The sequence below is a fragment of the Ctenopharyngodon idella genome, chromosome 20 (genome assembly GCF_019924925.1).
Source record: "Ctenopharyngodon idella isolate HZGC_01 chromosome 20, HZGC01, whole genome shotgun sequence".
Classification (NCBI taxonomy): domain Eukaryota; kingdom Metazoa; phylum Chordata; class Actinopteri; order Cypriniformes; family Xenocyprididae; genus Ctenopharyngodon; species Ctenopharyngodon idella.
The window spans coordinates 21387366-21415299 of NC_067239.1; the positions used below are offsets into that span (position 1 = coordinate 21387366).

At 38.4% G+C, this 27934-nt stretch overlaps 2 protein-coding genes and 1 long non-coding RNA gene across 6 annotated transcripts in view; 2 read left to right on the forward strand and 1 right to left on the reverse strand.

Moving 5' to 3' along the window:
• Positions 1-1963, forward strand: part of sesn1 (sestrin 1) — a 46428-nt gene extending 44465 nt beyond the window's left edge. For both annotated transcript variants that reach the window (XM_051874403.1, XM_051874404.1), the window contains one exon: positions 299-1963. In XM_051874403.1, coding sequence (XP_051730363.1) covers positions 299-385 — 87 coding nt within the window. In that variant the 3' untranslated portion in view covers positions 386-1963. The remainder of the gene's footprint in view (positions 1-298) is intronic.
• On the reverse strand, positions 777-27929 carry armc2 (armadillo repeat containing 2). Of its 3 annotated transcripts, none has more exons than XM_051874402.1 (18): positions 26225-27928; positions 25358-25637; positions 24711-24783; positions 24458-24629; positions 22777-22906; positions 21342-21385; positions 20732-20839; positions 18859-19049; positions 16167-16269; positions 15817-16073; positions 14486-14631; positions 13853-13952; positions 10462-10744; positions 7558-7680; positions 7349-7462; positions 7136-7268; positions 6906-7045; positions 777-3390 (listed from the first exon to the last, which is right to left on the reverse strand). In XM_051874402.1, the coding sequence occupies exons 2-18, from the start codon at positions 25570-25572 to the stop codon at positions 3251-3253; spliced, it is 2472 nt and encodes an 823-aa protein (XP_051730362.1). In that variant the 5' UTR covers positions 25573-25637; positions 26225-27928; the 3' UTR covers positions 777-3250. The 3 variants fall into 3 exon arrangements, with proteins under 3 accessions (XP_051730362.1, XP_051730360.1, XP_051730361.1); XM_051874400.1 differs by having other exon boundaries at positions 21342-21388; XM_051874401.1 differs by having other exon boundaries at positions 21342-21388; positions 25358-27929.
• LOC127502018 (uncharacterized) lies at positions 22900-24948 on the forward strand. The gene is made up of 2 exons (XR_007926759.1): positions 22900-24304; positions 24486-24948. It is a non-coding gene; the product is annotated as an uncharacterized LOC127502018 (long non-coding RNA).
• Positions 27930-27934: the final 5 nt, after the last annotated feature.

Sequence of the window (27934 nt, forward strand, 5' to 3'; positions counted from 1 at the left end):
ATTTCTCTGTTCTGCTGAACACAAAGAAAGAGACAAACAAATCTCGCCCCCCCATTTACTACCATAGTAGGAAAAATAAATACTATGGTAGTCAATGGGGGGCGAGATCTGTTTGTTTACTGACATTCTTCCAAATATCTTTCTTTGTGTTCAGCAGAACTAAGAAATTCATACAGGTTTGGAACTACTTGAGGGTGAGTAAATGATGACAGAATTTTCATTTTTGGGTGAACTATCCCTTTAAGGTTAAATCCGTTCAGTTAAGAGTTAATGAGGATTCTTTTATTCTGTCTTTCAGGTCCACGTTAATTTGCTTCTTATGGAAGCGCGCATGCAGGCAGAACTGCTCTATGCTCTGAGAGCTATCACTCGCTACATGACATGAAGTGTTGTTCTTGTCTACCTTTTTATTTTTTTTACTGTTGTTGATATTGCTACAGTGGGACACTTCAATAAATGTAAAAAAAAAAAAGGAAAAAGAAAACTGAGGAAGAAGAAGAAAGCCTGAGCGGCGGTGGAGGATGATGAGAAGATTGTTTTGTTAACAAAAAGAAAAACAACTGTCAACTGATTCTACTTGCTGAATAACTTGTGTGGCTGCTCAGCCTGCAGTGCCAAAACTGGCCACTGGGGGCTGTCTGAGCAGACTCAATCCCTCACGTGTGTTAGAGGACAAGCTGAGACTGCGAGCTTCTGGAGGTCAGACCTCCTTTAGTATTTCAAATGCATCTGCGATAAGATGCCATATAATCATATCTTCTTTTTGTGAGATGAGATTAAAAAAAAACAAAACAAAAAAAAAAACACAAATAGCAACTCCAGCACCGGTGCAGATAGACTGCACTACCATGCCTATCTACTAGTGTTTTTTTTTCTTTTCCCATATCGTTTTATATTGTTTTTATTTTTTTTTCAGCAGTGGCTAGAGATAGAAGCATTACTGATTTTGCATAAACGCGTGCCTAGTCATGCGCAGCACTGGCAACAGATGCTGAGGTGCCGTCTGTTCATGCTGCTTTTCTCAAATGAGAGGCCTCAAGACACCCAAACCATCACCCATTTGTATAAGCTAATCCAGGAACGATTGTGTTAGTGTGAGTGTGAGAGCGCAATTCAAAAGTAATAGCTGCCTGAGCCCTTGTTAGAGTTTACTGTAAGACACCACTTTGTCTTTTTGTGACATTTTCAATGTGTGAATGTGGGGGGGGGGGGGGTGGGGGGATAGGAAAAAAATCCATTGGCTCTTTTTGGGTTTCCATGCATTAACAATATCAAAGCACTTTTTAAAAAAAATTTAAGCTTCAGCTGTTATGTAGCCATTTTGTTTCAATGACTGTTTTCTTATCTTTTTTTATTTGTGTTAGTGACTTTTAAAGTGAAAAGGTCTTCCTTTTGTGACATGCTTCCTGTTGCTCTGAACCATCCGCCTTATCTGTCTTCCTTTTAATGCACGGTCATCTTAACTCCTCAAGCTTTTTGTTGTTTTTATTTTGAGGTTTATTATAACTAAATACCTCCTGTTATGTATCCTTAAATATCTAAGTGCTGTCTGGTGAGCAGAACTTTGTCTTACGTGGCTGCCTGTCGTGGGCTACAATCTGTACAGACCTAGAAGCTAAGAACCAGGCAACCCGCACAACCTCACGGTTGTGGGATTAAACGATGCTTGTTCTCATTCTCAGAACTTTAACCAGTGTAACTAAGCAGTTTTGTTTCGAGTGTGTGTGTGTGTGTGTGTGTGTTTTCTTTTCAAGCGGGGTGGATTCTCTGCTGTCTTTTTTTTGTTTTGTTTACTAAAACCAGTTAAGTACTGCATTCTGATGATGGCAGGACTAGAGGGATGGTACTTTTTCCTTTGGAAATGGATATGAGGATGTTTTAAGTCAGATTGGAGAGACTGATGTCAGTTACTGACACTTTTATAAGAAAATATTTGATTAAAAAAATAAAACATGGTATTTCACTGGTTGTATCATTTGTAATTTAATCAAACTTTTTTTTTTCTTCCCAGAAAGTCACATTAAGACAAACAAACATTGTTATTCAGTATTAATTGCAACAAAAAAGATTTGAGCAGTCTAAACACCTCGTACCACAAGAATTGAGACTTCTTATTCCTATTTTTGTGCTTATTAAGAATAACACACTTTTAAAAATATAATTTATGTAGCTTTTAGGTCACATAATCAATGTTTTCATGTCTATAAACATCCACTCCTCTCTAAAGAGCCTTGTAGCAACACAATACATCACCACAGAGACACTAGGCCTATAGAAAAGCATCTCCTGCTGTGCACTAATGATTTAAACACACAATGTTGAAGGCGGCAATTCGTCTTCTCACAGCGAGGATTAAAGGAAGTAACATTGTTGACCTGAGAACAATCCCTGTTTGCATAAATAATGAAATTTTCCCTTTTGTCGCTGGCAATTTCCCTGTTTTATCTGTGGTTGTGAGGCTGATGGCCATGCATGCAATGCCAGTAAAGGATCATTATATGGAAATCACCATAGGGGTAGTTGTTGCTCATTTTAAAATAATGTGAGAAGTCAGGCAAACCATAAAATATCCTGCTCTTTTCTGAAAAAGTCCCTTAGAGACTGTGCAGGAGTTCAATTGCTTCAGACTTTGCACACTGAAGATTGAGAGGAAAAAGTAAAAATCACAATAAAATACACAAAATCATGTTTTGGTCATTGGAATTTAAGCATGTCACCTCTAGGGCAGCTGTGTAAACTTGATATTAATGTATAGACTGTAGCTGTGAAGTGTAACCATCGGGGTAAGAGGAGGGAAGCCAGTGCCATATTATATCTTTTTTTTTTATGTGATTGTATTAAGAAAGTATGACAATGTTTCTATTCTGTGTTCTTTACAGACTTTTCTGGAAGTGTGTTTAATAAAGTCTTTGAGATCACTGAGATGCTCATGAGTGATTTTTGCATGTACATCAGAGTGGCCTTCACATAGGAGAAAGCATGAATTGTGTCAGTCTAGTCTATCTTGACTACTGTAAATACAGCAGCATCAGGTTGAATAATAAACATCTGAACAGTATTTTATTATTTAAAAAAAATTTGTTGGTCGTAATTGACAAATTCCTTATTACCATTCACAACAAGTATGTTCACAACTTTAAATAGGATATTGTTTGAAAGTGCAATATACACACTGGCTCACTCCTCTGTATGTGTACATATACAGACACAAGCGTGTGAAGGCTGGAGAGAAGGTGTGTATCAGTGGAGTTTACTGAATGATCCCAGTAGTGCCTTCAATATGAAAACGTTGTCTTAGCCTCTCAGCAACAGGCAAAAAGAGCAGCTCCCAGCATGCTTCCTGAACCTGTCTGACTCCATCATCAGAAGGCCATTGCAAAGCTCCTCTATCTGTCCAAAACAGAAGACAAAACATTTAAGTTGCGACCAAAATGACACTACATATACTATGCACTTATACTACACACTAGCGTCTAGTATATGAATTTCATGTTATATTGTCATCCAACTTTGGAGTCTGATTGCCTGATTTTTCAGTTTTGCATTTAAATAATTTCTGTGCATTTTATTTCTCTCTGAAATGACTCTGTTTGTGTATGCCTGTGAGTCTACGCGCTGAGATGCGTAAATATCCAATCACTATGTAAAGTTAGGGGGTGCTTAGCCACACTTGCAATGCTGGTGTCAGATTTCACACTTTAACAGGGTGAGCGGTGAAGTTAGGCTGCAGTACGAGGCTGCACCAACGTATTTCAAATCTGTGGTGTGGGTAGGTGTGTGCAATATCACAAATTTTGATCGTGTACAATTAAAATGCCTCCGTCCCAATACCCTGCACAACACAACATACATTCGCATCACAAGTTACTCTCATGGGACACTGCAGTTTTTTGCAATCATGAAAGTTCATTTATTTGCATGAGTTTTAAAGCTTTGTCAGGTAAAAAATAGTATTTAAAAATAGTGTTTTTTTCTCCTTACCTCTTACTGTTCCTGTTGCCAATGCATAAAATAACAAAAAACACTGATGTGCCAAACCATATACACACACCAATCAGGCATAACATTATGACCACCTTCCTAATATTGTGTTGGTCCCCCTTTTGCTGACAAAACAGCCCTGACCCATCGAGGTATGGACTCCATGAGACCCCTGAAGGTGTGCTGTGGTTTCTGGCACTAAGATGTTAGCAGCAGATCCTTTAAGTCCTGTAAGTTGCGAAGTGGGGCCTCCATGGATCAGACTTGTTTGTTCAGCACATCCCACAGATGCTCAATTGGATTGAGATCTGGGGAATTTGGAGGCCAAATCAACACCTCAAACACGTTGTTGTGCTGCTCAAACCATTCCTGAACCATTTTTGCATTATCCTGCTGAAAGAGGCCACAGCCACCAGGGAATACCGTTTCCATGAAAGGGTGTACATGGTCTACAACAATGCTTAGGTAGGTGGTACGTGTCAAAGTATCATCCACATGGATGGCAGGACCCAAGGTTTCCCAGCAGAACATTGCCCAAAGCATCACACTGCCTCCGCTGGCTTGCCTTCTTCCCATAGTGCATCCTGGTGCCATGTGTTCCCCAGGTAAGCGACGCACACACACCCCGCCATCCATGTGATGTAAAAGAAAATGTGATTCATCAGACCAGGCCACCTTCTTCCATTGCTCCATGGTCCAGTTCTGATGCTCACGTGCCCACTGTTGGCACTTTCGGTGGTGGACAGGGGTCAGCATGGGCACCCTGACTGGTCTGCGGCTATGCAGCCCCATACACAACAAACTGTGTATTCTGACACCTTTCTATCAGAACCAGCATTAACTTCCTGAGCAATTTGAGCTACAGTAGCTCATCTGTTGGATCGGACCACACAGGCCAGCCTTTGCTCCCCACGTGCATCAATGAGCCTTGGCCGCCCATGACCCTGTCGCCGGTTCACCACTGTTCCTTCCTTGGACCACTTTTGATAGACACTGACCACTGCAGACCAGGAACACCCCACAAGAGCTGCAGTTTTGGAGATGCTCTGACCCAGTCGTCAAGCCATCACAATTTGGCCTTTGTCAAACTCACTCAAATCCTTACGCTTGCCCATTTTTCCTGCTTCTAACTCATCAACTTTGAGGACATAATGTTGACTTGCTGCCTAATATTGTATATCCAACCCACTAACAGGTGCCGTAATGAAGAGATAATCAGTGTTATTCACTTCACCTTTCAGAGGTCATAATGTTATGCCTGATCAGTGTATATATATATATATATATATATATATATACATACAGTATCTCACAGAAGTGAGTACACCCCTCACATTTTTGTAAATATTTTATTATATCTTTTCATGTGACAACACTGAAGAAATGACACTTTGCTACAATGTAAAGTAGTGAGTGTACAGCTTGTATAACAGTGTAAATTTGCTGTCCCCTCAAAATAACTCAACACACAGCCATTAATGTCTAAACCGCTGGCCACAAAAGTGAGTACACCCCTAAGTGAAAATGTCCAAATTGGGCCCAATTAGACATTTTCTCTCCCCAGTGTCATGTGACTCGTTAGTGGTACAAGGTCTCAGGTGTGAATGGGAAGCAGGTGTGTTAAATTTGGTGTTATCGCTCTCACTCTCTCATACTGATCACTGGAAGTTCAACATGGCACCTCATGGCATAGAACTCTCTGAGAATCTGAAAAAAAGAATTGTTGCTCTACATAAAGATGGCGTAGGCTATAAGAAGATTGCCAAGACCCTGAAACTGAGCTGCAGCACGGTGGCCAAGACCATACAGCGGTTTAACAGGACAGGTTCCACTCAGAACAGGCCTCGCCATGGTCGACCAAAGAAGTTGAGTGCACGTGCTCAGCGTCATATCCAGAGGTTGTGTTTGGGAAATAGACGTATGAGTGCTGCCAGCATTGCTGCAGAGGTTGAAGGGGTGGGGGGTCAGCCTGTCAGCGCTCAGACCATAAGCCGCACACTGCATCGAACTGGTCTGCATGGCTGTCGTCCCAGAAGGAAGCCTCTTCTAAATATGATGCACAAGAAAGCCCGCAAACAGTTTGCTGAAGACAAGCAGACTAAGGACATGGATTACTGGAACCATGTCCTGTGGTCTGATGAGACCAAAGATAAACTTATTTGGTTCAGATGGTGTCAAGCGTGTGTGGCGGCAACCAGGTGAGGAGTACAAAGACAAGTGTGTCTTGCCTACAGTCAAGCATGGGGGTGGGAGTGTCATGGTCTGGGGCTGCATGAGTGGTGCCGGCACTGGGGAGCTACAGTTCATTGAGGGAACCATGAATGAGCAGAGCATGATCCCCTCCCTTCGGAGACTGGGCCGCAGGGCAGTATTCCAACATGATAACGACCCCAAACACACCTCCAAGACGACCACTGCCTTGCTAAAGAAGCTGAGGGTACCTAAACCCTATTGAGCATCTATGGGGCATCCTCAAACGGAAGGTGGAGGAGCGCAAGGTCTCTAACATCCACCAGCTCCGTGATGTCGTCATGGAGGAGTGGAAGAGGACTCCAGTGGCAACCTGTGAAGCTCTGGTGAACTCCATGCCTAAGAGGGTTAAGGCAGTGCTGGAAAATAACGGTGGCCACACAAAATATTGACACTTTGGGCCCAATTTGGACATTTTCACTTAGGGGTGTACTCACTTTTGTGGCCAGCGGTTTAGACATTAGTGGCTGTGTGTTGAGTTATTTTGAGGTGACAGCAAATTTATACTGTTATAAAAGCTGTACACTCTCTACTTTACATTGTAGCAAAGTGTCATTTCTTCAGTGTTGTCACATGAAAAGATGTAATAAAATATTTACAAAAATGTGAGGGGTGTACTCACTTCTGTTAGATAGTGTATATATATTAGTCCTGGTGATTGTGTTTATATGTACCTGTGTACAGCCATAAGATATCCAGAAGCTTTTGAGAGTGTTGCAGCTCTCCATCTAAAGAACAGTTCCACAGAGTCTGACACACCACAGCGGCCAGATGCCAGTCCTGAGGCCCGAAATCACGCAGACAGTCAATAAGCCTATAATAGGGAGAGTCAGAGAAAGCACAGTACTTGTACACTTTATAGTACATTCAAAAGAAGAAAGCACACTGAAGAGAGGTAAGTTACTTCTGAACGGTTCCCTCGACCCTCAGTACGGCCCTGTTGTCTGGGTCTGCAGATAAGTTGATGAGAACTCCACATGCAGAGAAACACACATCAGGGGTCTTGGAGTCCAGAAGGGTTACCACAAACTGCTCCACTGACACATAAAAACATGAGCACAACGTCAGCCTCTGTGGGATTTAAGACAGATAAAGTAGCAGAAAAAACGTTTCACACCTTTGTGCTGCATGATGAAGTGTCTCACGTCTTTGATCTGTGACAGATTTCCAAAAACACGTATGGCCTCCAAAACAGCATCCATATTGGAGCCCAGCAAGAGCTTTAGTAGCACTGCAATGACAGAAGGACAGACGGGAGGGGGAAATTACTGAAGGACAAAGACAGATGAAACATACAGGCTGTGTTCACACACACACTCATCTTACACTGTGAGATGTGTGTGTGCTGGGAACGGACCACTGAGCTTTCACCCTGGTAGAAAGACAGGTTGTTGATGGTGGCCACAGCATTAATCACTAACTCTTCACTCTTCTTCACACACCTACACTCTGAGAGACAAGGGCAAAGGACAAAGAAAACCTGATCAGTTACATGCCATCTATTTAGAACTGATAGAATGGTTATATATATATATATATATATATACACACTATATTGCCAAAAGTTTTGGGACGCCTGCCTTTATGTGCACATGAACTTTAATGACATCCCATTCTTAATCCATAGGGTTTAATATGGAGTTGGCCCACTCTTTGCAGCTATAACAGCCTCAACTCTTCTGGGAAGGCTTTCCACAAGGTTTAGGAGTGTGTTTATGGGAATGTTTTACCATTCTTCTAGAAGCGCATTTCTGAGATCAGGCAGTGATGAGGTGAGAAGGACTGGCTCACAGTCTCTGCTCTAATTCATCCCAAAGGTATTCTATCGGGTTGAGGTCAGGTCATATACATATACATATATATGTATATGTATGTGTGTGTGTATATATATATATATATATATATATATATATATATATATATACACACACATACACATACATACATATACAACAAAACAAAACAAAATTACTAAAACATTAAATAAAATTACAATTAAAACAAATATATAAATACAATTTCCCTTTTTCATACTGCACATTAAAATGTTGTGATGCCTAAATTCACTTAATTTGCATTTAAAACAGTTGATTTCCTTTTTAGAATTTTATTTTTAATTTATTTAGACAAGATAGTACAGAACATTAAAATCGGCCATTTATACAACAGTTATTCATCAAATTACTTTGCTTTTCTTTGTTTGTAGCCACCTATTCAGCAGGATATATCATATGGGAGTAGGTGGTGACAAATGACTGACTTCATGGGTGAGTTGTTGAATGAATTTTAAATGATTCATTCAATCAGGAAAGGAACAAACTGACTGTCTTTATGAATGAGTCATTGAATCATTCAACCGATTCATTCAAAAACAAATGTTCCAGCGGTTCTGCTGTGGCTTTGTTTTACCTTTACCTTAGTTGGTAGAACAAAGACAGACAGTAACTGAACCCTTTTATTTACATACCACTGTCCTGGCACATTTCACAGGAAACAAATATGCCGGTATTCACATATCTGTATGTGCAAAATTAAAAATAGCATCTACTTAAAGCTGCAGTTCGTATGTGCAAAATTAAAAATACCATCTACTTAAAGCTGCAGTCCGTAAGTTTTGCCTCTTTGTCGCCATCTCTGTTTGAAACCTGCAATTGCAGTTATTTGCGGAATTATCTTTATGTTGGTTGTGCATCGGCATGGCTCCTAAGCGCGGATGAATCTTATGCTTTAAGGAGAATGTGTGGCTGTCAGTCACCGCAACAGATGTGACGTGATAACGCAAAGACGAATGGCTGCATGCTCGAATTTCCCGTGGAAACCTAGCAGTACCATTCAGATTAGAACACATTATTACAAGCTTACCATTGTGAATCGGGCTAAGGTAAGGAGATAGTTTTGAACACTGGCTGGTTATGTACTTGCTCAAAAATTGATTTTGGATCATTTTTAACCAAAAAAAGTTACAGACTGCAGCTTTAAGTAAACCTATTAACTTTTTGTTTTGACTAAAGTCATAAGACTATTTAAAAGTAGGTTCATTCCTTTATGAAAATACTTTTACACATTTACCGGACTAGGCAAGATATATAATACAGAAGCTGCCAGACAGTTCACTTCTTGGTATTGAAGATGAAATCGCACAGTGCTAATCAGGTATCACTTCCTCCTTGAGAAGTTTCAAAACCATTCGTGTGAATTTCAGACTGTGTACTTCATGATAAATCCGAATTTCAGGTAGTCAGAATCTGACAAGAGTATGTGACTGTAGTAAGATCCTGTATTTCCCGTGCAAAGTGTGGTTTGCTCTGTCAGTGTTTGTGCGTCACGCTGCAAAGCATAAGTTCGTTTCGAAACACCTTTTGTTGTGGCGAATGCTCTGTCATTGTTACCCTTGATTTCTCGGTTTCTTTTTCCTTCTCAATTTTTATTTTCATCATAACAGGATGTCATTTTAATGTAGCAGACATAAAGTAGATAAGCGAGAAAGAATAAATCTCCCACCCATTTCCTCTTCAACTGTCCACATCTCTGTTCTAAAAAACGACAGCATCCTTTAACTGTCATTTCTGTAGGAATCTAGCAGTAAGGTTTCATATTATTTTCTCACATTCTAAAAATGATATAGGACAAATATTTCCACAGGACAAAAATCTCCCTCTCTATTTCAAAAAGGAAATACATAACCATCTTTTCACCCTAGCATGCCTGCTTCTGAAACTTCCACATGCAGAACCAAAACGGAGCTTGCATCCATCAACATCAAACCACACTGCAACATCTCTGAGAACACCAGGCTGTAAATAAAGAACTACGCATAAGAAAGACAAGCAGTTTACAGTCTGGCTGTTCTCGTTACTGGAGAGGATGCAGTAACTTCAGGGTCTGTGCCAGTAACTGACGTGGAGAGAACAGCATGTGTTTTGCACAGTGCAGAGCAACCAACTTGCACATTCATTCAAGTTCAAGGAAGTAAACTTAGCCTGAAACATCTGTGTTGCTGGGTTTAACGTCACATCGCTTCTGATAACCACTGGTCCCACGTACAATGCTTTGAGAGTGACAACCGCATTGAAAAGCATGAGTGAATACACTACAGTATATGTAAAATACGTTCTGTGTGAGATTTTTGTAAATATGACTTTGGTTGAATGGCAGTAGAATGTAGAACTGAACTAATTAAGTACTCAAAAGAGTGGGTGTGTATATTACACAATTATGTTTTTTTTTTACCCAGTAGTTCCAGTAGCAGCTGCACACACAATGTGTTGGCAGCTAATGCCGTGCCCACGGTGGGATGGATGGCCAGGTTGGCCAGCAGTCTGATCAGTTTGACCAGGACGTCCTCTCTCTCAGGGGCATGACATTGCTCAGGTGGCGACAGCGTTTCCTGGTAGGCCTGGAAAAGATCTAAGAGGACATCTATCCCTCCTTCCTCTTCATAAATACTCTCTCTGGCTTCAGTGCTCTTGGCTGTCAGATTTCCTAGTGTGAACAAGAGACGCACTACAAGATCCTGCACGTAAGAAAAGAGGACATGTGTTAACACCTGCAATTATATATATATATACATATACAGAGCTTGACATTAACACTCGCCAACCCGCCAAATGCGGATGGATTTCAGCAGTGGCGTGTAATGCAGTCACTCCTACTAGCCACTTTGGCGGGTTGACTTTTATATATAATATATACATTTTTCAATTGTAGTCTTTTAAAAAGGCATTTGAAGTAATAAACTAAGTGCAATGTAGTGTTGCCAAAAATATAATTTTTTCAATACATATCGATCCTAAAATATCTGAAAAGCTTCCAATACTTATTTTCCACAGAATAGATACACAATACCAGCTGCGCTTTCTCGTTTTCTCATCTCTCAGACAGCAAGTTGACACACAAACCCGCCTCCTCTCACCCACTCATTTCATTTGCTCTGGATGAGTATTGTTGGTGTTACAGGGCTTGAATTTCAGCATGGGATTACGTCAAATTTATTCATCAAAATTATTTTCAAAATTTTTCAGGAAAATAAGATTTTCTTATCAAGGTGATCAAATGTTGCGTAGCAAAAATGAGTACACCCTCCTAAAAGTTACTAAATAAAATGAAATAAAATTTTTCTGGTGTAAGTTTAAGGCAATGTTTAATCAACAGGTAAGTACGTTGAACCAAAACATTTAAAGAGAAGTCATTTCTTGACAATTAAAAGTGTTATATAGCCCACTGAATCATTCTCAGACTTAAAGGGTTAGTTCACCCAAAAATGAAAATAATGTCATTTATTACTCACCCTCATGCCGTTCCACACCCGTAAGACCTTCATTCATCTTCATTAAGATATTTTTGTTGAAATCCGATGGCTCAGTGTGGCCTGCATAGCCAGCAATGACATATCCTCTCTCAAGATCCATTAATGTACTAAAAACATATTTAAATCAGTTCATGTGAGTACAGTGGTTCAATATTAATATTATAATTCGGATCGCGTGTCAAACCGCCAAACTGACTTTGGTGCTCCGAACTGCTGATTCGACATGCTGATTCATAATGCTCCGAAGCTTCCTGAAGCAGTGTTTTGAAATCGGCAATCACTATAATAAGTTGTTATTTTGTTTTTTTGGCGCACCAAAAATATTCTCGTTGCTTTATAATATTAATATTGAACCACTGTACTCACATGACCTGATTTAAATATGTTTTTAGTGTGAAAATATAGCAAAAGTAACACAGAAATTCAAAAACAATGGACTTGGGACAAGGCCCCTGAAATAATCAGGCCTTCATTTTAAGTTTTCATTTAGTGATGAGGGTTTTTTTTGCTAGACAAAGAGCAGGAGAAATACCAAGCGAGTGTCTCAGAGCCAGCAAAAGCTATGAAAAGAGTGACTGTTTATCTCACAGAGTAAGATGCAGCCTGCAGAAATGACATGCATGGTTGTTGTTCTCACTGGAACTACCTACTGTAGCCAAAGCACAATAAAGTCACTTAGCCATTTCCAAAGCCCCTATTTACAAAATATAGATTCTGGGAATCAATACTCAGGTCTCATGAGACCAAATCAATCGTTTTGGATCTAACAGCATCCAAAATGTTATGGTGTTGCTAGAGAAGGAGTACAGTGAGAAGTGCCTGGTTCCCACAGTAAAGTTCAGTGGTAGTAAAGCTCTTATATAGGGATGTATGAGTGCTGAATGAGTGTTACCTTTTACTCATTCCCTGCATTGTCGGGCATTTTTTCAACATGACAATGAGGATATACATTCTCCCAAGGTGAAAAACCTTCTGTGGACATGTATTGCACTCAATCTTAACACTCTTGAGCACCTGTGGGGGATTCTGTAGAGACGAGTTGAGCAAAACTCCCCATTAAAGATCAGGGCATTTAAGGAGCTCATCATCCAGGAGTTAAACAGGACAGATGTGACAATTTGTCATGAACTTGTACACTCCGTGCCAAGAAGGGTCAGAGCAGTATATTCAAAATTATGGAGGGCATACTAAGTGCTACAATATTAATAATAATAATAATAATAATAATAATAACTTGTTTCTGCAATTCTTAATTTAAACAAAATTGCCTAATTTACTTATTTTATGGCTATTAATGACATATATTTCTCAGTTTTTATTATGTATATATTTAATACATTTTAGTTTTGCCATCTTTCCATTAATTGTATTAGTGATCATAAAGAAAATACATCTTTTGTATTTGTTCAGAGGGGGTGTACTCATTTATGCTGTGCACTGTATATATATATATATATATATATATGTATGTATATATATATATATATCAAGATCAGTGGCATACATATCTAAAATATGTACCAATTTGGGTCATTGCATATTTTAATTGAGTACCATGTTGTATTTCCTGTGCATTCTGAAGCAGTTTGAGAAATAAGTAATCTGTTTTTGTGCATCATAAAGCACAAGTAAAGTTGCATACATTTGCAAATTGTTAAACCTAATAATTAAACACATACCTATTAATAAAAAGAATTAGATTTTATGTTAACTATGAAAAAATTATGAGATTCATTTTGATTAAAATTGATCAAATATTTAAATTTGATTAAATATTTAAATCAATTGACATGCCTAGTGATTAGTACTTTGATGGTCCACTAAACCCACACAAAAATTGCTTGAATCTCCAGTGAATTCAGCAGCCTTTGGTGAACTTTATTTTGTCAGACAGTTTAAACTGGTTTTCAACAACTCCTTTCTGTTTTCATTCAGAATGTATGAAAAAGCAGGGTGCAGAAAGAGACTTCTGCCATTAGTCTAGTGGACAGTATGTCCCAATGTTAGGCACAGGGTGTGTGTTGGACTCTGTTTATGATACCTAGTACACAGTGTGAACCGTGTTTATTCTTTATGAGATTAGGAGCACATGATCTCATTACTCTCAGTGCCAGAAGGAAAGAGAGAGAACATCTGAACTGTCTGTACCGAAATAAAACGAACAGAAAAACACACACACCTTCATAGACCATTGCTCAAGTTTCACTTGAGAGCAGAAAGAGGAACATGCAGCCTATATGCCTATGTGTGTGCTTGTTTCAGTTTACATCAAAGTGTGCGTGGACAGTGCACATATACTTGAGCCAAATTCACCTGTTTCCTGCTGTGTTTGCCTAGAAGGTCCAAAAATAGGCTGCAGCAGCGTGGCGTCTCAGCTAGTGCATGACAGCATTCAGTGTAGGTGGACAGCTTGCTGGAGACAGAGCACACACAAACATATTCTCACACATCACATGGCACAACTTTATCAACACTAATCAGAAAGCTAAATTAGAACTTCTCTCATCTGGCGGATATTAAAAATACATTTGATACCAGTGCATTATAAATCACTAAACCGGTGGTTCTCAACCAGGGGTTCTCAAGATGAACATTAAACTACTAAACTATGTAGCTTCTAAAATCAAGATATTTATTATTTTAATTCAACTTTTCTTTTCTTTTTTTTCTTTTGAAGAACCAGGGTTCCCACAGTCTTGGAAAAACTGGAGATATATATATATATATATATGCAGTCTAATTTTAAAAGTTTGATTTCTAGACCTGTAAAATTGTTGTAAATGAATAAAACTCCATGGACATTTTTATAATGAATATACATTCAAGTTTTCTAGTTATGCAAAGCTTTACCATATTTTATCAGGTAGATAAAATGGTATTTTTACAAATGGGAGCCTTAGAGTCAAAAAGGTTGAGAACCACTGCTCTAAACACTTTGATCCTCACCTGAATATTCGGGCCACATTAATGCAGATGTCGAGGTCATTACGATGGTTCTCCAGAATCAAGCAAAGAGTAAAGAATGCCTTGTTGGACAGGAAGGAAGGCCGAGACTCAGACTGGTCAGCTATATTTCTCAAAGCTGCTGTGACCTAGAAAGGGTGAAGAGGTCAAGACTATGTGCAACTGTAGAGTGTTTGGTAACTGAGTGTGAATGAGGTACTGTGCAGCAGGTGTGTGTGTATGTTTATTATTGCCTAATGGGTAGAGATGCATATAAAAGAGGAAGTACTTCTAATCAACAAAGAAATAACAGAAGGCCTTTAAAGTGGCTTCATAAATCTCTCCATCAAGAGCTTAGGACACTGATTAGGGTACATGGAGGGTGCCTGCTAGAGCTGCTTAGCCCATCAGGCCGTACTTTCATAAAAACCCTCATTTCCGTCTGCCAACAGGCTAATGAGTGGCACGGCAATTGGTGCTGAACATCAAACCGTGCGTGCCGAGTTCAGGAAGTTTGTTTGGGCAGAGTTAAATCATTCCCGTGAAACATACTTTGTGCTGAAGGAGTATAAAGTAAAATATGGACATGAAGAAGTGGAAAAAGGGCATCCTCCCAGACAAAAGCAAACACAAAAGCAGAGGAAAAGCACATTAAAATCCGCCCTTTTTTTTCGACCCCAAGCCAACCCACCCTTGTGAAGCGCTCACATTTTGTTCTATTTCGCTCCCAGAGCAGAGTTCTGAGAAACGTCCGGGTGGGGTTTAAGCATGTTCTATTCCTCCTGTTTTAAAGTCTTAAAGACACAGATTTACCATGTTTGCAATGCAAACCAATGTGTGTATCTATGTGTGTTGCACAAAGCAGTATTCCAACATATAGGGGAAGCACTCGGTCACTGTGGAAATGTATGATGGAATCTTACATGGTTTTGAGACAAGACAGAGACATCACAGAAAAGACTCTCTGCATTTTTTAAGGGATAATTCACCTAAAGAATTAAATTCTGTCATTATTGACTCACCTTCATGTCATTTCAAAAATGTATGACTTTCTTTCATCTGTGAAAATGGCAGACAATGGTAACCAAAACCGTTCTTCTACAAAATATCTTTTCTTGTGTTACACTGAAGAAAAAAGCTCATTCTTGGGTGAACTATCCCTTTAAGATGTCACATTTGATCTACCAAAATGCTTCAGTTTGTTTGTGAGTTTCCTGGGTATGTGTGTGATTGCGAACATGATTTGCATACTGAAAACAGGGTTAAAGATGACAATAAAGCCACTTTGACCTTTGACACCTGCCCAAACAAGGCAACCATCAAGGATCACCCACCTGTACCAGTATGTGTCCTGCGATGATGCGCTGGCCTTCTCCCTCCGACCTCTGAGCAGTTGCATTAGCTGAAGTTGTAGATGGATCATGCATCAGTCTCTTTGACAGCTGCAGCAGTATGCCGATGAAGCCTTTAGCCAGCAGCAGCCTGGAGATGGCACTGTTTCCTGAGAGGAGCTTCAGTGAGCCGACACAGTACAGCACGGCCTCACCTTTACTCCACACATCCTCACACTGTAGCAGAGACAGAAGGGAGTCTGTGTGGAAACACATACACACAATGGGCTGATGAGATAATGCCTGATTGAGCTTAGAGAGTCTGGGTGAGTTATACAATAATCAGGTCTAACCTAGGATGGAGTCGGTGTGGAACAGGGCGTCATTACTAGCGTTCCGGCTGATTTTGAAGACAAGTTTGCAGATGTTCAGCAAGTTGTTTCCACTTACATTGAGCTTGTAATACAGACAAAAGCAGTAAGGTAATGTAAATTATTTCAAACTTCAGATATACTAATAGACACTTCTAGACACATCTTATAAAGTAGAGGCTGTTTAAGATCAGACCTTTTAAAAGATTATGTAGTAGGTCAATTTGACCCATTTCGATTTTTGGGTTGTCGGAAATACTGGTTAACACATGATATTTTTCTTGAAATTTTGTGACTTTTTCTCATTTAGTGTCATGAACATGCCTGCAAAGTGTTGACGCTCTGATGTGTTGCGGAATTCACGAACAAAATTTCTATCGCGATTATGATTGGTCAATTTGACCCGCATATTTCATTGTTAAAGGCAGCTGAACAGACCTGAAATAAAAACATTTTTGATGTATTTGGTTATCTCAGTTTCTCAACTACCCTCTGAAGACATTTGAATTTACATTTATGCATTTGGCAAATGCTTTTCTCAGAAGAAACTTAAGTTAAAGGGGACCTATAATGCCCTTTTTACAAGATGTAATATAAGTCTCTGGTGTCCCCAGAATGTGTCTGTGAAGTTTCAGCTCGAAATACCTCACAGATCATTTATTATAGCTTGTCAAATTTGTCCCTATTTGGGTGAGCAAAAACATGCCATGTGTCCCTTTAAATGCAAATGAGCTGTTGCTCCCAGCCCACTTTCCAGAAGAGGGCGGGGCTTTAACAGCTCACGCTTCGGTTGCTCAACAACAACAAAGCTGGAGAATCTCACACGTAGCCAAAATGATGTTTAGCCTTACATTGTTCAAACTGGAGTCAGACACTGATGGAGAGACTCAGGAAGAAGTTAGAACTTTTAGAATGCAACTAGACATTTCTGAACGGTTAGTTGAGTTGATTCAGCTCATCGAATAGCATGTGCTGTCATGTTCATCTTTTAACGCAAATCCAGTGTTGAATTGACCCTCGTTTGTGAAGCAGTCCGGCGTAAAATGACGACATGGCAACAACACTGTACTACAAAAAACACTTCCTCTTCTCTAAAGCAGCCTAACATGGCCTCGCCTCCTTTGCGGTGTCTTCTGGGGGCAGGGTTTATGTAAATTTTAGGGTTAGTGATGTCACTAACCCAGGAAGAAGCTCGTTGTAGTCCCTACCAGCCGTTTGTTGTAGTCCTTAAACAGCGAACTCTTTAAAAGGAAATAACTCCCTTTGCATTGAACTTTGAGCGTCGTAACTTTGCAGACGATGTTTATGCTCTAACAGCAACATTACAGACTAACTAAAGTTAAAAAAGTGAAATCATAATCAACCACCCCTTTAAACTTGTTTTCAGTTCGCTGGAAATTGAACCCATGATGTTGGTGTTACTAGCACCATGCTTCAGGAAAGCACACAGAAGAAGTGCTTTTCCACATTTTAAAAATGTTTTTAAAAAAGTTACAATACTGTTATAATAATATTCAGTTTATTAAATTTTTTTTTTTTTTTTTAAATGGTTAAATACAGTTTCAAGAATATATGTTCTTTTCTCATGATTATTCTTTGTAATGTGCAAAAAGTATTAATGTTTTAAAGGTGTGCTGTTTTTACCAGATTTTTTTGTTCGTTTTTTTCATAGGTTAACTGTATTGAATCCAATTAGGGTAAATTTGACCCAGACCATAACAATCATACCCAGATTTTTAACCTAATACAAGGTTTAAAGGGTTAGTTCACCCAAAAATTAAAATGTTTTGGCGCACAAAAGGTATTCTCGTCGCTTCATAACATTAAGGTTGAACCACTGCAGTCACATTAAAGGGTTAGTTCACCTAAAAATGAAAATTCTGTCATTTATTACTCACGCTCATGCCGTTCCAGACCCGTTAGACCTTCGTTAATATTCAGAACGCAAATTGAGATATTTTTGTTTAAATCCGATGGCTCCGTGAGGCCTACATAGGGAGCAATGACATTTCCTCTCTCAAGATCCATAAACGTACTAAAAACATATTTAAATCAGTTCATGTGAGTACAGTGGTTCAATATTAATATTATATTGTTTTGAAATCGGCCATCACTAAATAAGTCGTTATTTTGTTTTTTTTGGCGCACCAAAAATATTCTCGTCGCTTTATAATATTAATATTGAACCACTGTACTCACATGAACTGATTTAAATATGTTTTTAGTACCTTTATGGATCTTGAGAGAGGAAATGTCATTGCTCCCTATGTAGGCCTCACGGAGCCATCGGATTTAAACAAAAATATCTTAATTTGTGTTCCGAAGATCAACAAAGGTCTTACGGGTGTAAAACGGCATGAGGGTGAGTAATTAATGACAGAATTTTCATTTTTTGGGTGAACTAACCCTTTAACTGTTTTAAATATGTCTTTAGTAGCTTTCTGGGCATCTGAAAGTGTTAATTATCTTGATGTCAACGGAAGCCTCACTGAGCCAACAGATTTTATCAAAAATATCTTAATTTGTGTTCCGAAGATGAACAAAGGTCTTATGGGCGTGGAACAACATGAGGTTGAGTAACTAATGACAGAATTTTCATTTTTGGGTGAACTAACCCTTTAAGGGTCATATATTGTGTGTGTGTGTGTGTGTGTGTGTGTGTGTGTGTACTCACTGCCAGAATAAATTTGGATAATGTTAGATTAAGTCGGTCGGATCCCACATCTATAAGTCTGAAGAGTGTTCTAAGGATGGCGGACCTCTTTTTACACTGCCTCCCCAGCATGCCTCTCTCAGCTAGGGCGTCATGGAGACCATTGCATGAGTTACACAGCTGTCCCACAATCTCATCTGACACGCCATCACCTATAAGGATTGTTTTTTTTGTTTTTTTTGTTTTTTAAAAGACACAAAACCTTATCAGTATTCTGTATGTTCAAGTGCAAAAAAAATTTAACAGTGTCAAGGTCGCATTTCAAACCGAATGTCTTGCACAGTATTAATTTCAGAATTGTCACCCTTCAACTGTCCCTGTGAAGGACAGTGAAAGAAGAGAAGTCTGTGGGATACACAGACTCTTTCATATAGCTGAATTGATGTGTACACAGAGTAGGCTTACTGACATTTCAGTGACATTTGGCCCACATGTCAACACCCACTGACAGAGTAAAAATGGCCCTTTAGGGCACATTCTCCCCCTTTATGGTATGCATCATTAGTGTGTATATAATAGCTCTTTACTGTCTTCCTGTATGTACTGACTTTGAGCAAGACAACATAATATGTCATGGAGGTTTAAGTTAGATTAGACTTGAATAGAGTATCAATATCTCCAAATTCTCCTGAGCTCAATTTTAAACAATTTTTTTTTTCATCTTAGACTAGCTGTTGCTTACAAAATAATTATCCATTTCTACATGCTTTTTAAGCATTTTGGGCACTGGCAATGCCTTATTCTTGCTGGATCGAACTTGCCTTTAGGGGATAATTCAGGGGCTGCATTTTTCCAAAGCTATTTTTGCTAAAACAAATGTTGTTTCTCAAATCTGTTTCCAAGATGGTTGGCATTCTCCCCAACGGCACCCTCTGATGATGCCATGGAGAATATGAATGGTATTTTATGCATGAACCGAAAGGCTCTTGGCACAATAAATATTTGATATTTATCTTTCAAATGCATTTCAATTGAATTTTCAAAGTGCTTAAATATTTACTGCTATTAGATTGCATTTCACGGTTCTTTTCTCCCACATGCTTTGACTTTAAAAGCTTATACCGTGCCAAGCTCAACACAAGCTTTGTTTTTATTCCTCTGCATTCAGATATTGTGTTTTCTTTCTCCCTGCAGTTTTGCTTTCACTCTGGAACACATTCAAGTGCTGAACTGCAGCTCCTTAGTACGAACTTGCATAAGCACAATCCAGTAACCCCAGAATTAGGACTATCTTTCTAAATTTAGAGTCAGTAATAGGGGGGAAAAAACCTTAAAAATCTGTACTAGGGTGAATGGAAAATAAAAAGCAGAGCTGTTATATTGGGATTGACTATTTGTGTCTTTGCATGTAAAAAAAAAAACCAAACAAACAAAAAAAAAAACTTTGGAACTGCTGTATTATTTCTCTTTAAATTATAAATAAAAAAGACTGGAAGGAGTATACTGCAGAAAATCATTAAATTTATTTACGTTCATCTTTCTAAGAGCCCAAACAGAAGTAAAGTAAAAATTTTCATGGAGGGTGTTTGAAGCATGTTATGCTGAAATTTTGTTCTCATAAAGTTCTCATAAGATAATGAAAAGCCATCAGGTATGTTAAATATGTTTTTGGAGCTATTAAAATGGCATTGTGGTTTTTCCTACCCTAAACATAGCATTATGCTTAATAAAAAAGCAAAATAATTGCTAAGACTGCTAATTTTGAAATGACTAGTTCTGTGCAAACATATTTCTGGTTTGATGATGTACAGCAAACCAGAATGTGGCTCTTTAACATCATCAGATCATTACTTGTGTGTATTAAGCACATCCATAAGAGTAATTTCATCATCACCTGGTGCAAAGGATTCAAATTCTTGAAGGACAGGAAGGACCTTAGTGTTCCAGAACACAGATTCATCCATGTTGTCATCACTGGTGTCTCCATACCCAAGCCTGATTTCTACCGCAGAAAGACATGGAGTGGTTGTTAGAAAGACAGAACAGATAAATATCTAAACAGACAGGTAAATGTACTTTATTGATCCTGGAAGGGAAATTCAGACAGTTCACCCCAGCAGTTCTTAAAGCATATGAATGTAATACAGGATGTTCAACATAGCATGAAAAGGTCAGAGCTTCACACCCACACGCCTTTTCATTAGTGTCTGTACTGTTCGGATGCCTCTCTGAGCATTTGCATTGTGGACGAGCTGCAGGAAGCAGTGGGTTGTGAAAACAACAGATCAAACGACCAAATCGCATCTGGATAAAGAACCTTGAGAAACTGCTGCAGCAAAAGTGGTTTAGGTTTATAATCCTATCAGATGTCTGCGGCCACCGGCGAGATCGTGTCAGAGGCAAAATTTACAAGATTGTGAGAAGTTTGCTTTGTTTATCACGTGTTTGACTGCCGGTTAGCGGTTTCAAGTGTAGATATAAAAAGTATAGAAATAGCAATATACCTGGTTTCAACTCTTTTTCACTGGATACATCAGTTTGCGGTATCCTGCTAATCACAAACGTACAGTAAAACAAAGAGCAGACAAAGAGCATAAATGACATGATTGTGTTTGAAACAGTGGTTAGATGAACTACAAAGCCTTGATGGCGTTTGAAAACATTTATGCAGATGTAAATGCTAAATATGCACCAACATAAATGCAAATATGTTCACTGGGTACTTTTTAAATACGATTTACAGTAAAGTATTCTCATGAAATTCTCATATTTTCCTGGCAGACACAAGAGGTCACTGTTGTGATATCCTGATGCAGAATTTCATTGCCCAATTTTTTGATTATCTTTTTTACTGTCAGTTATGTCAAAACTAGTTACTAGCGAAAAATAGATATCTTTCAAAATGTGCTTGAGTAAACATTTATTAAAACATGCATGTATGTGAGGGCTACTGCAACAGACAGGAAACCACAGGTTCACGTGATTGTCTCAGAGCTAGTCATGCACTGTCACAGTGAATTTTATCTCAAACATCAAGATATCCGTTAACACGGTTTTAGTCTGTGCTACCATTAATAGCAGATTAAACTCACTCAAATTGTGAGGATTGTGAAGAAATGATGGCATATTTGTGGCATTGATCATGTTTGGGCTTTGTACTGCCTCGATAATGCCTCTTTGTTGATGGGATGCCTCGGCCGAGACGTGATCTCATCGTGTGAATCTCAAATGAGACTGTACTGGTGGTCAGCAGACCAGTCAGCCTGCCAGCCACAAACGGCCTGCATAATCTAATATTGCTCCATTAGCAACTATAACAAGGATATGGTAGAGAAAGAAAGAGAGAGAGGCTTGCTGCTTGACTTTAACTTACTATTAAATTCCAGAGTGTCCGTAAATGCATCCAAATTGGAAGCATTATGATTTTCATAAGTGGGAATTCTGGGCAATGTATTAATGAGATCGCTTGGAACTGAATAAGCGAACCTTTTAATGTGGTCTTACTGATAGATTACACAGTTCTGCTGCATGTAATGGAAGATGTACACAAAAGAGGATATCAACCTCAGAAAATATTGGTAACGAAAGGATTAATGCCGCTGGGATCTACTGATCTTCAGAATGGTTACCAATAAACAAGTTCACTCTCTGAACAGGGTGTCCTGTGAGGCAACAACACATAAAAATGGTTTATTGCTATTCTTAGGCACAGAGCATAAATCGATTTACTGAGGGAGTTTGATGGTGTATTGACAGTAGAGGTTTTTGTTATGAAGCCCAAATGGACTAACACCTGAAGTGAGTCCCTGTAATAAACATATGCTGATTCGAAGCTTCCCAACTACAGAGGTTTCAAACCTCTTAATGTACATTGAAAGGAATACATTAAATTGATGTGTAACCTTCAAGTAAATAAACTCTTATGCTCAAAAAGCATACCTGTGTTTGATAAGTGTGTGCAGGTCAGTTTCTGAGGATGATTTTGTTTTATGCTCTGTAACTTCAGCACAATGTAGCTTTTCTCTGTCATCTGGTTGGTCTACTCCGATTCTTGCCTCTAGAGACATATCTGAACCGACACACAAGAATACAACTTAGCTAAATAGTCATAAACACATAGATTGACAGATATAATCAACACACATTTAATGTTTTAAAAGAAATCTCTCTAATATGTGACCCTGGACCACAAAACCAGTCATAAGTAGCACAGGTATATTTGTAGCAATAGCCAACAATACATTGTATGGCTCAAAATTATCGATTTTTCTTTTATGCCAAAAATCATTTGAATATTAAGTAAAGATCATGTTCCATAAAAATATTTTGTAAATTTCCAACTGTAAATATATCAAAAATGTATTTTTTGTGAGTGGATATGCATTGCGCTAAGGACTTCATTTGGACAGTTTTAAAGGCGATTTTCTCAATATTTTGATTATTTTTTGAATATTTTTTTGCACCCTCAGATTCCAGATTTTCAAATAGTTGTATCTCGGCCAAATATTGTCATATAACAAACCATACATCGATGGAAAGCTTATTTTTTCAGCTTTCAGATGATCTATAAATCTCAATTTCAAAACATTGACCCTTATGACCCTTATGTTTTGTGGTCCATGGTCACATATTATTAGAAATTAAACTAATGTTTAACATATTAACTGTTATCAATTTTAATATACTAAAAATAACCATTACTCCAGTCTTCAGTGTCACATGATCCTCCAGAAATCATTCTAATATGTTGATTTGGTGCTCAAGAAACATTTCCTATAATTATCAATGTTGAAAACAGTTGTGCTGCTTAATATTTATGTGGAGGCTGTGATACATTTTTTCAGGATTATTTGCTGAATATAAAGTTCAAAAGAACAGCATTTATTTGAAATAGAATTTTTGTAACATTATAAATATCACTTTTGATCAATTTATTGTATCCTGAAAGTATTAAAGGGATAGTTCACCCAAAAATGAATTCTGTCATCATTTACTCACCCTCAAGTAGTTTTAAACCTGTATGAATTTCTTTGTTCTGCTGTACACAAAGGAAGATATTTGGAAGAATGCAAGTAACTAAACAGATCTCGCACCCCATCGACTACCATAGTATATTTATTTTTCCTACTATGGTAGTAAATGAGGGTGAGGTAAATGATGACAGAATTTTCATTTTTGGGTGAACTATCCCTTTAATTTATTTAAAAAAATAAAAAAAAATCTTACTGACCCCATACAGTTTGACAGGACAGACACACACACATTTTGTTTACTCAATCCAAACAAACTCAAGGCATACATGGCAGAGTTACATCCTGGGGATGTAAACTGATTTATATCTGATTTTTTGAGGAGTCTATTTATTTTGGTTTGGTGTGAAACATTCTAACAGCTAGCAGACTGTCTTTTCAGAGGCACTGACACAGGACACAAAGAAGTTATAGAGGGTTATCAATCTGCCTGACAGGTGAATATGCACTATTACTGCATTGAAGTATCCCTGTGCTATCTTGCCATTTAATATCTTTTCTTTTGGGATATTCATTCAAAAGTGAAAAAAATAAATAAAAATAAAAACAGAAATACAGATTAAAAAACACTGTTTTATTTCTTTTCTTACTCTTTATGTGTGGCGTCATGGGTGGAAGTCTGTTGATGGATGCTGCTCGAAGCAGTCTGGCACGAGAGCCTCCTGATCCTATCCTGGTATTCCCTCGTTCAGCTGGGGGTTTTGGGAGAGTTGCTTCATCGTCACAGCCATCCTTATCCAGGGACACAGACAGCCTGGGTTTCTAGGATTGACAGAACTCTTCAATTACTGTTTCCTGTTTTCATTTGAATAGTCAAACATAAAGTTTTGAATAGCCTCTTACATGTTCCAGTGGGCTGAGACGAGTTCCAGAGCCGGGCCTGGAGTCAGGAACTTCAAAATGTTGGCCATGAAGGCTAGAAAAGAAATTTGTGAAGGCAATTAAAACCAGCATATCAGTCTTCTATGAATAAGCAACCAGTTAACATTATAATTCAAGTACTTCATACTTGAGTGCAACAGTCGGGTTCTGGAAGTAAAAAGAAGAATTTATTTTCTCCATACGAGGAATTTTTTTTTTTTACAATAACTTATAAACCCTGAAATCTCCATCATTTTTTTAATCAATAGTTTTTTATTTAACATCGCTTTTTTAATTTATGTTGTTTGCAATGCTTCAATTGTAGTTCTTTCCCACATTAAAGCTGCTAGCTACTCTTTTAACTTTGTCTTTTTGTCTAATTTTCAAATACTTTTTTGGTTCAAATCAAAGTTTGAAATGTTGTGAGTGATTCACCTCATAGCTGGCTGGTTTGGTTCATGGCTTATAACTCTTAAATGAAGAATTTTTAAAAAATCCCTATGGGAAAAAGTGAGTGGGTACTGTTGCACTCTATAATAAAAAATGTATTCTAAATATTATAATAAGCATTAAATACATGCAAAACAAGAGACAAACACATAAACGTATCATCTCAGATGTTGTTTTACCTGAATGCAGATGGTGGTCGTCCATCATGTGCACGAGAAGATGATTCTCCAAAGAGCTGCCTATGCTTCTCCTGAGGTGTGAAAGGTCTCTGTGTGGCAAGAGTTCTGAGAGAGCGACGAGCCTCTGACACTATCTCAGCACTTGTCCGTCTCCTGAAGCTACTGCTCATGTGGACATGCTCACTTTTGTCCTGCTGGAGCTCCATTCCAGACATTGATCCATAGGGAAGTGCACCAGTATCAAAAGCCTGAGACCTTGACCATTATTCTATAACAAAAACTGGTTGGAAAGATGCATAACTATGATAAAAGGAAGAGGAGCATTTATCTTTTAAACAAAATTAACTGCCTCTCGGAAATATAAAAATGTAACTGTCCCAGAAATCTATAGCAGACTTTACTGCGTATTTTTCTGATATTCTTATCTTTATTACCTCAGTCTATCTATTCACATGGGTTTGCTGTCCTGTAAGACTTATTTTCAATATTTTACATTTATTACTTTTTAAAATTAATTTCAAATGCACCGCACACACACAAGAGTTCAAATGTTTATAAACCGGGTCATATAATCCAGAGCAAGACAAGCATGCGCGTCCACGCACAGTCACCATGGAAACACACAACGCTGTTACAGTAGCTTGGGTGTAGCAAAACAAAACATTTAAAACATATAACGTAAAATGAAACTAAATAATAATAATAATAAAAACTCGCTTAGCGATTTTAAATTCAGGTAACCAACAAAACAACATTAAACTACGACACTATTATTCAAGTGTTGCTTACAGCCTACTTAATCAGAAAACTTGTTCTTTTATGCAGTGCGTGATGTAAACAGCACATAAAAACAATATTACCATTTACCTTGATTTCCAAACGAGTCTTTGTTTCACTGTTTTAAAAAGATCATCTTTAATCCAGAAAGATGAGCGTGTGTGACCACAGAAAGAGAGACGCACACCAGAGTTAATCACGGCCACGCGCATGGTCATGTGACACACGGAGGCTTTTGTTGTGTGAAACCTACTGCCTTTTTACTTTATTTCTTTGTCATCTTTTTTTTTTTTTTTTTTAGATTCAGAACAAAGTAATTAGGAGCCATAACCCGTAATTACATACGGATTACCTTATCATGTAGGTGTGTTTTGAATCTTGTGAGCCTCAGCCATAACATATTTACAACGGAAAAACAGATGAGACCATTAAAACTTTGACCTATTGTAACGAAAAGAAAATATATTCATTTTTATTAAGCGTGAAACTAAACTAAGGCTTAATTTATATTCCCCTCCAAAACTCATATGCCTGGTGTTCAGTGCAAAATCCTAAAATTCAGGCCCACAGAGACGCGAGGTGCAATTGTGAGGCGACACGTAATCACCCACGAGAGGTAACAGACGAGCTGATACTTACCTACCCAGAATGACAAATAAAAGAGGAATTTAAAGCTACAAATTTGTAGCTTGTTCAAATGAGACTGTATCATCAGAAATATCTCAAATTCCTTGATGTAACTTTAACAGAGGGCATTATGCAAATGGATAACGTGCTTGTCTTTTGTAACTGAGACATCTATTTTGTCTGTTGTGGTTTTACCATAGTCATTTCCCACAGAGCTTGTCCTCCCATTTAAGTCTTCTGAGAATCTGTCTACTCATTCGTTAAATTGTATATCTGAGACTTCAAACATCCTAGATCATGACATGATCTGACATGTTTCTGCAGACTGTCTAATTTTCATAAGCAAATCCACATTTATGACGGAATAAGGAAATGCATTGTTGAAATTATCCTCTCACGTTGTTTAGCTGGTTATTTTAAAACTACTCTGCAAGAAAGACTGATATGGTTTGTCTAACACACTATAAAACGTCCTATGTTTCTCAGCTCCTCATGAAGTAAAATGCACATATGAGCCATCTTTTGGCTCTGGTTAGATTTAAATAACTCTACAAGCTTCATTCTCATGGATACAAGAAGCCTCATTGGTGTAATGTGATTGAAGGAGCTAGCCAATAAGGAGTTAGAACAAGAGTGCTCATTGGCCAATGGCTACATAGATATGGTTGCCCTCTTTCATTGTCACTAGGGGAGTGTGGTGCCAAGGATGGCAATTTTGATAACATTATGTAAAGTGAACTGCATTTTTCCCTGCCTGTCAGATTTCTGATAAAGCTTGCATGAGGTGCACACATCTGTATTTAGAGGGCTACATGAATGGTGTAAATTAAATTATCTTGTGAACCTCGACACATACGCACATACACCACTGATGCTGGTTGCTCTTCTTCTACGTCACTGAGGTAAATTGGTTTGCTTTGCAAGGACCATCATTTTTCTTGCTGCTGTCTCCTTGGCAACCAGTTCCTTATGGGCAGTCTTTGGACACACATTGACTCCCTCACCTGATGATAAGGAGAACGCAGTGATGACACACGAATGTATGACGCGAAGGTTAAGCAATGTGTTTGCTTAGACTCTACACAAAGTAAGAACTGTCACACACTTTGAGCTTGTGTCAACATGTGGTCGAGAAGCACCACAGTTTTTGTTTTGACCAAGCACAAAGAGCTC

Coding starts and splice junctions, on each gene's coding strand:
- armc2 (XM_051874401.1), bottom strand. CDS start 25,572: ATGTCTGGAATGGAGCTCCAGCAGGACAAAAGTGAGCATGTCCACATG. Junction 24,784..25,357: donor CGACCACCATCTGCATTCAG/GTAAAACAACAT, acceptor TTTCTTTTCTAG/CCTTCATGGCCAACATTTTG. Junction 22,907..24,457: donor CATGACGCCACACATAAAGA/GTAAGAAAAGAA, acceptor GTGTCGGTTCAG/ATATGTCTCTAGAGGCAAGA.